Source organism: Ylistrum balloti, unplaced genomic scaffold, assembly GCF_031769215.1.
Source record: "Ylistrum balloti isolate Yb309-2 unplaced genomic scaffold, AGI_CSIRO_Ybal_v1 Utg369566, whole genome shotgun sequence".
Taxonomy (NCBI): Eukaryota; Metazoa; Mollusca; class Bivalvia; order Pectinida; family Pectinidae; genus Ylistrum; species Ylistrum balloti.
In genome coordinates, this window is record NW_026781864.1 from 353562 (window position 1) to 364864 (window position 11303).

Genomic DNA, 11303 nt, shown 5'->3' on the forward strand with positions numbered 1-11303 from the left:
ATTCCGTTGTTGAGATTTTTGCTATTAGACAAGTTTCTAATCCACGCCCGGGAACATCGGATGTACGGATCCGCATTTAGTTGCACGATCAAACATCCGATAGAGGTTGCTCCCGCCAAGTTCGAAGATGGAAATATGTTATGGTACTGACGTTGCTTAAATAACTCGAGATGACTGCAGTTGAAAGTGAACACCTCATCCTGAAACCTTTCGACAAACTACCTTTGCTTCACACCGCTACGATTTTGGTAAACAATACAAATTGACAACACGTAGACTTTAAACCACAGACATTGGTTTCGGAGCAAGTATACGTATTGTACAGTACATGTAGTTGGAATTCTTGACCGATGTGCTAGTCTTCGAATTCCTCCCAAACAAAATTCGAACTGTTTTAACAAAAAAACCCTATTGTTTATTGTAATGGAGATGATTATATGTGTCAATGAAATCTTCAGTAACCGTCGCTATGTTTACAAATATGTAAACTATGGAAAGTTGTAGGTGTGTGTTTCGGAGCTCGCGATCGAGACATATCAGTACTTCAGATTGATGATGACGTCGCATGATCAAGGAGATCCTGTGTCGGCATACGGTGGTAGAAAAATCCAATAGAATGATGTGACATTTTGATGAAGAAATTTCAAAAGTATAATTTGTGTCTGCATCTTTTTGTAAATGAGTATGGTTGAAATAAGTGTTCACTGTATCCCCTCTGAATATGCAGTACTTTAAAAGAGCATTGGCATGACAAATCTGGGTCTGTAAAAGGCTTCAGCCAATGTCGGTGTTACCAATAATCCTTGAAAGTGTTGATGTTGATTTTATCTATGAGTGTTAAATACAGTTTCTTTTGCTCAGCTGACGGAGCAATGCTTCTTTGGCGCAGTTATCATTTGATTTGTTATCATGCCAGAGACAAGGTTCTTTACCATTTACAACATTGGATAGTTTACAAATTTTGTAAACATACGGATGGTTGCGGAAGATTACATTGAATAAATTGAAACAAATAATTTTCTCCATTTCAACCATCCTCGATACTCAATTTTTGCTCTCTGCACCTCTGGAACGTGTCATGGCAAGATTGAAGGTTCCATGTGCGACACCTTTGGACAGGACGAAAAGACTCGTTTGATTCTTTTATGGACATCAAACCAACCTTGAGGTCGCATAACAGTATATTGTAATAGCTTTGAAGTTGGGTGTCGCTTCTTTATAATCTTCAAAAGGAGCATATCAGGCTGGTCAGTTTGTTTCTCCTGGAAACCATCAAATTACTTCACTTGTGCCTTCAATTTTGACCTGACATGTTCCAGGGGTGCAGAGAGTGAAAGTGTGATCGTAAACCCTTGAGTATCAAGGATGTGTTACAATAAAAAGCATGTTTTTGTTTAAACAGTTGGATATTTGTTCGGATAGAATTTGAAGTCTAGCACGACAGAGTAATGTAAAAGGAGCAGGTCAGTGTTGCTTGTATATAATTCTAAATACAGTCTCTCTCAGCTAACGGGGCATACTTGTTTGGCTCAGTTTGTAGAACCAGTTATGATGAAGTATCATACTAGAGACCTGAGTTTGATTCCTGGTTGGGGCACGCAACAGGAATTTGTATTTTAACTGTTCTTTAACATTGTCACCCAACATGGTAATTAGAGTCTTGCATTGAGATTAAGGAGTGGGTCGATGTGGCTTGTATATAATGTTAAATACAGTCTTTGTCACTTAGCTGACAGAGCATGCTTCTTCGGCTATGTTGGCAGAGTCAGTCATGAACAATTATCACACTGGAGACCCAGGTCCAATTCCTGGCCAGACTATTAACAGGAATGTATTTTTTCCCAGTTCTTTCACAGTCCTGGGTTGAGATTTAGGAAATCTCAAGAAAAACTTGAGAAGTGTTAAAACAAAAAGAGTGGTTCAATATTGCTTGTAAATATAGAGCGTTAAATACAGTCGCTGTCACTCAGTTTATGGTGCATACTTTTTTGGCTGTTTTTGTAAACCAGTTATGATCATTTATCATGCAAATGACACAAGTTTGATTCCTGATAGGGGAACACAACAGAAAAAAATCGTATTTTCCCTTTTCTTTCACAAATGTAGTGTGTATATATATAGATAAATTACACCTGACTATCTTGGATTTCAACAATGAAAGTTTGTTATTCTTTGCAATTTTTTTTTGAGATTTAGATGGATCTCTCTCAAGCTCTTTATGTAGGTTCCCCTTGGTTCCTAGTTTTGTCCGTTTGTTTTGGGACTGATCAAAATATGAAAATGGCTGACAGACAAGCATCTTAGATTTGGCAGTTAATCATCTTTATTTCTTCAGAGAAATGTTCAAATTTTGTATAATTAAGAGCAAAAACACTGCTCTGAACCAAAGTCTTGAGGATCTTTTCTTATGAACTTGAAGTGATCGTAATAGAGGACGATTTAAAGGTAATTGAAAAAATCTTTTTAACTTTTTAAGCTTATTGTTACTGTTTCAGCTAATTGGTAGTGAGGGTGTTGGCAAGCATGACCTGGCAAAGAGTATTGTAGGAATAGATACTGATGTTTCCTACCAAGTGTAAGTATTAACAACGGGGGGGGGGGGGGGGGGTGGAGACACAACGTCCCGCAAACATTAAAATCAGGAAATCCCTTCCGGGAACAGCCGTGGATCCGAAAGGATACCGAGTACCCACTATAAATAAGTAGAATAGACGTCAGGAGTAGGCATAACACAAAGCAGTTCCGGTCCAATCCACGATTTATTCGTGCTGAGAGTTGTTAACACGTTTCGGATCCAAGCGATCCGTCATCAGAACAACAATATTCAAATATTATCAATCTTGATAAAAACAACATGAAATGGTGTCATCATGAACAATACATAGAAGGGATGATGCGATAGATAGTCCTACAATAGCGGAAATAGATAAATAAAACTACAGGTGTAAGAGTGAAACTATTCAGAAGACATCCTAAACAATATCCTGTTATTAGAAAAATAGTTACGTGGTAAAACGAAAATGTTCTTATTCTGTGACACATAGGTAATGTGAAATTACGCTAGAAATATACTATAGGTATAACGGGCCAGGCAAAATTAAATATATATGAGAGTCTTCATGGCTATCTATATTAAGGACATTACAGTTCATGTCGTGAATTAAAGGCAAATACATTATATAAAGAATAAAGCAATTAATCAGTTCGTGGTGTGTATAAAAACAGTGCATTATATAGTTAGTGGCGTATGTTTAAACCAGATGCCTCCGTGGTGTTTAGGTAGGCGATATAGGCCTCCTCTGTGTGTAGGCGTATGTTAATATTCGGTTCCGTGATGGCAAGGCCGATGATCAGAGATATCCTCCTGGCGGTGGTTGTTGGAAGTGAAATGTTTAGAAACAGGTTTGTACTGATTGGCTTGCCTAACATCCGCGAAGTGTAAGTATTATCAGAACTAAAGAATATTGTAGGAATAAATACTGATGTTTCCTACTAAATGTAAAATTTCATCAAGATCACAACTGGTTGAAGTACATCACGCAATAATTGTTATATTTGCCTGGTTAAAAGTTTAACATGGTAGCCATGGCAACCATTTTGTAACATGTTTGTACAATTGACTGAACAGCACCTATTTCAAACTTTTTAAAGTTCTGCTAGCTAGTGGAATTTAAGTTTCAAACTAGCCTCAAATGTATGGTTCTAACTTTCAACTTCTCAAATTTCATCTGTAAGATTTGAGCTCAGACTAAACTGTAGTGATCCTGAGACAAATCCTGACGTCCACCAATTCTGTTGTTTTTTGGATCCAAAAATCAATATTGATTCCACGATCGCCAGCTTGAAAAACTCATTTAATTTAAATTTCTTTTCCTGTTTCATTAGTGCCACTGAGCATGGTGGCCATTTTGGAATATGATTACACAATCATGGTTTCCCTGAACATTTTAAAGTTCAAAAGCTTGACTGAAATGATCTTGAGATGGTCCTGACAAGCGTTCTTATATTTGTTTCAAACTAGTAAAAAATCCAGTATGGCAGCAATTTGAAAAAAAACAACACTTTTAAATCTTTTCCAGTTTCTTTGGTGCCCTTTGCATTGAGAAGAGTTTACAGGAAATGTTGAAATCAGAGAAGCTTTTTGAGGTCACATTTCCTGATAAAACTGAGAAATTTTATGCTTCCCTAAAATATTTTCTCTGTCCATCCTTTCATGTTTAGAGCATAACTTGGCCCACAGTTAAACAAGGATAATGAAACTTGGTGTATACTTTGGTCATAATAAGAGGATGTGCAGTGTACCAAATTAATGGCACTTGATCCCTCAATTACAGAGTTATTGTCCTTCATTAAAATTTAATTTCCAGAATGTAACTTTGCTTGGATAATGAAACTTGGTTTATATATTGATCATACTTAGGAGAAGTGCAGTGTACTGAATTCAAGACCAGCAACTCCTTAATTACAGAGTTTTTGCCCTTTGTTAAAATTTTGTATACAGATCAAAACTTTAAATTGCATGCATTAAAACTAAGATAATGAAACTTGGTGGATACATTGATCACAAAAAGACAGTGTACAGTGTACCAATGTTAAGGTCCGCAACCTTTTCATTACAGAGTTATTGCCCTTTGTTAAAAATTTCTTGTCTGAAGCATAACTTTGCCCACAATTAAGCCAGAATCATGAAACTTACATTTATCATACTAAGACAGTGTGGTTTGTACTAAGCAAGGACCCTAGACCTCTCAATTACAAAATTATTGCCTTTTTTTTTTAAATATATTGTCCAAAGCATAACTTTGTTTGCATTCATGCATGAATAATGAAACAATAATTTAAAGACAATATGCAGTGTACTAAAATTAGGGCCATCAATTCTGTAATTACAGAGTTATTGCCCTTTGTTAAAATTTTATGTCATGAGCATAGCTTTGCTTGCATTAAAACTAGGATCATGAAACTTGGTGGTTACATTGGTCATATTAAGAGGATGTGCAGTATACCAACTTCATGTCCTGTAACCCCTGAGATACAGAATTATGGCCCTATATTAAAATTTTGGTCCAATATAGTCATTTTCGGGAAGCACCCATCAGTTTCACTGATACTCTTGATTCATATTCAGTTATTATTCCCACTATTATGATTACAATACTGTATATGTCTTTTAAAGTCCTGTAACCCTTAACGCCTTTGGATCTCTTGTTGAAAATAGCATACTTGAAATAATGCTATTTTTAATTAACTAAGTCGTTAGATAACCAATAACAGATGATTTTAGAATTAGGTTGCTTGCTTTTATATAAAGTTTACTTTATTTGTAGATCGGTCATGACATTTGTTTTACAGTTAATTAGAGGATTGTATTTATAACATGTAATGTATCAGTTGTTAGTTATCGTAATACTTATAAATTATTTCTATTTTTTCAGTCGTACAGCTGTAAGCCTTCCTCTTGCCTCCAATACAGAGACATCTCGGCCACGTATTGATTTTGCCTGTTTCCTGATTGATGTAACCAATAAAGAAAGGTATGTTATATAGGGTTAATACATTAAAAAAACATCTTTGTAAGAGACATCTTTTATCCTATATGTATAGTGACTACCTCCATAAATATAGCATTTACCTATGTAGCGTATGATGATGTTGCCATATTGCAAAGTTTTTGTCGCTGAAAATTTTGAAAATTTCTTGAGAACAAATTTTGAAATCACCTTACTATATGAATCTTAAAGTCACTATAAAAGAAATATATTTCTTTAATCCCCTTCAAGTATTATCCACGGCTAAGCATGAGGAAGAGAGATGCCTCAAATCTTACCCCAGTGTTACCAATGACAGACTATGGAAAAAGACATTGAATCTTTCTCCCCCTTGTATGGATTCTTAAGTGACCTATCAGTATTACTAAAATGAATTTGAGAGGTAAAAGTTCTTAAATCTCTCTCTATACCCCAGACTGTACATATATATATAAGGAAAATCGGGTTGCATGATAGCTCCTTTGAACAGTAAAGCATCTGGCTAGACTTTGCAGGCATAGATCCTTAAATATCCCTAAAAATATGGTTTAAAATTTTCAAAAATTTTATATTAGCTTGAAGGTAGTTTTTTCATCTAAGATGTATGTATGTGTGATATTGTTGAATTATTGATCAAGAATATCAGTAAAACTAATGAATGCTCCCCAAAAATGGCTTTATTTTGGACACAAAATTTTAACAAAGGACATTAATTCTGTAATCAACAGATTGCAGGCCTGGAACTTGGTATACTACACATTGTCTTAATATGACCAATGTATAGTCCAAAGTTTCATGATCCTGGTTTTTAAGCAAACAAAGCTAATCTCATGACATAAAATGTTAACAAAGAGGAATAACTCTGTACTGAAGTGTCATGGGCCCTGACATTGCTACATTGTACCTTGTTTTTGTATGACTGATGTATACTAGCCTTTCAATAAATGCAGGCCAAGTAATTTTAACAAAGGGCAATAACTCTGTGATTAAGGGGTTGCAGGCCCTAATATTGGTACACTGCACATTGTCATGATCAATGTGTCCACCAAGTTTCATTATCCTTGTTTTAATGCAACCAATTTAAAGATTGGCCCTGGACAAACAATTTCAACAAAGGGCAATAACACTGTAATTAAGGGGGTACTGGTCCTGAATTTGGCACACTGCATATCTCCTTAGTATGAACAATGTATACACCAAGTTTCTTGATCCTTGTTTAATTGTGGGCCAATGTATAATTCAGAAACGAAAGGATAGACGGACAAGGTGGCAACTATATGCTCCCCTCAAACATTTTCAGGCAGCATAATAAAGTAAATGTTTAAATGAAATAAATTTTTCTAAAAGATTCTTATTCTACAAGATGCTTACCTGTAATGTGAAAAAATTTCTGTTCATTTCAATACCTTATGATTAAGTAGGTTCAAGGTCACATAAAAAAACCGGTTATGTTTGAAAATATCTGACAGGAAAAAAAATGTTTACATTGTCATTTGTTTTAATATTGTAAGAGAGAGTGGGTGTTTATTTTAACTTTCTATACAACTTTACTAATTACTAACAAAGAAAAAAAAATTACATCAGCTCTTCTTTTTCAGTTTCAACAATATCGAAGAGTCATTAAAATACATTGATGGACGATATTTTCTGGGAAGAGCTTGCTTTGTAGCCCTGAAAGGTTTGCTTGAACTTTTTTCTCATTAGCTCATCAGGCCCAATGGGTCAAGTGAGCTTTGCTTTGGCGTGGCATCCATCCGGCATTAACTTTTTTCTTCAAACAACTTCTTCTCAATAACCAATTGACTATATGTTATGATATTTGGCTGGTATGCTCCTAAGATGAAACCCAACAAAGTTTGCGAAAAAAATGACCTTGACTCATATCAAAGGTCACAGGGATAAAATTTGTTGAATAAAATTTAACAAATTTTTCTCATGAACCGAAAGGCCGAGAGGCATGATATTTTACTGGTATATATACTAGGTGAGCACTGCAGGCCCATTTGGCCTCTTGTTATTAGCATAATCCTAATTTTAATGCAAATTAGATGAAAATGTGTTTGAAGCATAAAACTACATAAGCAGGTAAAAGTATTCTAGATTGAGAAGCTTCAGTATGTCTGATAGGGTTACATGGTATATTGAGACTTAAAAAGAAAGTTCTGTATATTTATCATGAACCTGAGAAAAAGAAATAAGATTACTTGAGTCAATTTAGTTTTAGTATTCACAGTAGATATATTATTTTGAGTTGTTAAGAGTTCATAAAGTTTCCACAGAGAGATATGTTAAGATGTATGATAAAAATTTTGGGAGCTTAGAGAAGTACAGTTATAGAAATTGTCTTCACAAGCATACATTGTATACATATCATAAAAGAAGACATTTTAAGGCCATCCTTTCTGGTAGACTGATAAGTTTTGAAAGTATTAACAATGAAGATGCACTGAAATAGCTATACGTATTTGTCAAGTATGGAAGGTTGGAACTCCTTCGAGTTCATACTCATGCACACTGCTTACCTCAATATGATTATTTTGGTAAACATTCCATTTCATTTCTAAGGGTTAAAAAGTTTGACATAAAAGCTTTTTAATTTAAGTACTCACAAAATTAAAGTTTACAATAGAAAGTGCTTGTGACATTATCAAAATACTGTGTTTGAAGTGCTGATGTTTTGTAATATCTACCTGGTATTTCACTTATGTCATTTGCATGTTGTTATAAAATGTACAGGTAGCTAGTTTTACTTTTTCCTTTTCCAGTGAAAAACCACGCTTCCCGATGTGTTCACCTTGAGGTGCTGACCAGTCTGGCAGATTATTGTGGGGCCCCCATTTTGTATGGCGGTTTGGAGGTATGTGTTGTCTGACACTATACCATCCCTATGTAAACAAATACATCCTGAAATAGTACTTAACTTGTTGTAAAATACTTGTAATAGGAACAAGTAATGATAATATGTTCTGTCCCCACTGCCACTTAAACGAGCAAACTCATGCTCTCTAGCTGACATGTGACCTCTGTTCTACTGAGAAACACACAAGTCCAGGCTAATAAGATGACCTTTACCCTCAACTTCTACATACTGGTAGTTCTTGAATTGGTAACTAATCCTTAACTTCAATCAGATATCAAAAGAATATGAGTTTCCAAGGTTACAATGTGTTTTGGAATTTTTCACTGAATTATTTAAAGTGATTGGTAAGAAGTTAATATCCTAAACCATAACCTGTCAGAAGTTAATATCATAAACCATAACCTGTCCGAAGTTAATATCACAAACCATAACCTGTCAGAAGTTAATATCACAAACCATAACCTGTCAGAAGTTAATATCACACACCATAACCTGTCCGAAGTTAATATCCTAAACCATAACCTGTCAGAAGTTAATATCACAAACCATAACCTGTCAGAAGTTAATATCACAAACCATAACCTGTCAGAAGTTAATATCACAAACCATAACCTGTCAGAAGTTAATATCACAAACCATAACCTGTCAGAAGTTAATATCACAAACCATAACCTGTCAGAAGTTAATATCACACACCATAACCTGTCAGAAGTTAATATCACAAACCATAACCTGTCAGAAGTTAATATCACACACCATAACCTGTCAGAAGTTAATATCACAAACCATAACCTGTCAGAAGTTAATATCACAAACCATAACCTGTCAGAAGTTAATATCATAAACCATAACCTGTCAGAAGTTAATATCATAAACCATAACCTGTCAGAAGTTAATATCACAAACCATAACCTGTCAGAAGTTTTTTATAGCATGTTAATGATCTCCGTACGATTGAACAAGAACTTGGTGAAAACTTCAGATACCGAATATTTCTTTACAGACAGATGCTGAGAGAATGACATTAGCCCGTCAGATTCTCACAATGACGGAGATCGCTGCAGGATTCAAGAAGAATATCTCACCAGGGGTGATAGAAGCTACAAAGGTTGCCTACAACCTGTTGTGATAACTGTAGGATCCTGTGGATTACAAGACTCTTAACTCTTTCTGACTATGACGTGTTTACGCGTTAATGTCAAGTTTTAAAAGCAGAAAGTTTTTTCTGCTTCTACCAAGTCTATACAGCAGAAGTGAAAAAAGCACAATAACATAGTTGAAACATTGATTATAAGTGATGCAAAGCTGAAGTACATTCAACTGACTTGCTGGATTCTGTATAAACTTGTCAAAACGTGTGGAAGGCTACAGATAATTTCGATTATGGAGAATATTGGTATTTTATCAATGATCATAATTGGGATGGAAAACATGTGCACACTCAAGTCTGGAAAACATGTGTACACTCAAGTCTGGAAAACATGTGCACACTCAAGTCTGGAAAACATGTGCACACTCAAGTCTGGAAAACGTGCACACTCAAGTCTGGAAAACATGTGTACACTCAAGTCTGGAAAACATGTGCACACTCAAGTCTGGAAAACATGTGCACACTCAAGTCTGGAAAACATGTGCACACTCAAGTCTGAAGTGAAGTGTTTTTCAATTTATAAGAATTGTGTAATGCAACAGATACTGGAATAATTTATTGTATTAAATTTTTTATTGGATGCAGAATGGATAAATTAATCATTAGATGTTGTGTTTGTTTATGTCTTGCCCTGCTCTGGAAAGTTGACTTCAACCTTTTCACTTTTAAAGTTTTTCCATATAGATTTGTTAATCAGAAGTAGAAAGTAAAACTTTAACCAAAGTAAACCTGTGATAATGTAGATCCTGATAGTAAGGAAAACTCATGATCCAGATGGAAAAATTTATGATTTTTAAAATGTTATTTATGCTCACTAGTCTGATCATTTAATTCTGCATCTGGAACTACTTTTGGGAAACCACATGGACATATTGACTGAGGTATCTGGATTATTGAGGTTTAATCTATACATTATTAGTTCCCATTAAACTTGTGATCTCACCAAGCATAGTTAGATTTTATAAGAGTTTACTTCATATTTTAAGACATTAAATATTACTGGGTATTTTAACATTGTTTGATTGTCACAGATGTATGCTCTTTATTTAACTTATCATCGTTTTAGTCGGGTAAGAAAAACAACAAAAACACATATTTCATACAGACACATTTAATTAAATATCACAAACAGAGAATGATAAAATTCTTACGTAAACGTTTAACTTGAGAGGGTGGGTCTACCTGTCTGTTGTATAGTAGATGGGTTCTGTGTTTAAAGTTGTGGTTTTCTAAGAATAATAAAATTCTTACATCTGTAGGTCTGGTGGATTGAAGTTGGTTTCTGTGTGTAAAGTTGTGACTTTTCAAGAATAATAAAACTCTTAGATCTATATAGGTCTGGTGGATGAAACATTTTGTTGTGAATTACCTTGTAGGTCAAGAGAGTGGATCTACAGGTCCGATGGATGGAAGATGGGTTTTTTGGGTACAGAGATAAATTTCTTAAATCAATCATAAATTGTAAAATAAATTAGGGTTTACAACACAAAGTAGATATCCAACAATTTCTAACATGTTTGTACGGGTGAAATGTACATGCATCTCATGTTTCATTAATAGTAAATTTTATCATACAGTGTAAGTATTGTCATGAAAATTAAAATATTTGAACAAAATTATTTAAAACTGGGGAACTCAAGTCTAACTTACATAAATAAACACAGAGTTGAGAACAAAATTTGGATATCATGGTCAATATTAAGTCTTCAATACATAAAATAACTTGTTTTCTATGTAAAATAGACAATATACATCAATGGTATGT

The 11303-nt window shown here is 34.5% G+C and overlaps 1 protein-coding gene across 1 annotated transcript; it reads left to right on the plus strand.

Annotated features, from left to right (window-relative positions):
* The first annotated feature begins 170 nt into the window (after positions 1 to 170).
* On the plus strand, positions 171 to 10111 carry LOC132556715 (centromere protein M-like). The gene is made up of 6 exons (XM_060221194.1): positions 171 to 248; positions 2496 to 2575; positions 5436 to 5534; positions 7127 to 7206; positions 8294 to 8385; positions 9392 to 10111. The coding sequence occupies exons 1-6, from the start codon at positions 171 to 173 to the stop codon at positions 9515 to 9517; spliced, it is 555 nt and encodes a 184-aa protein (XP_060077177.1). The 3' UTR covers positions 9518 to 10111.
* Positions 10112 to 11303: the final 1192 nt, after the last annotated feature.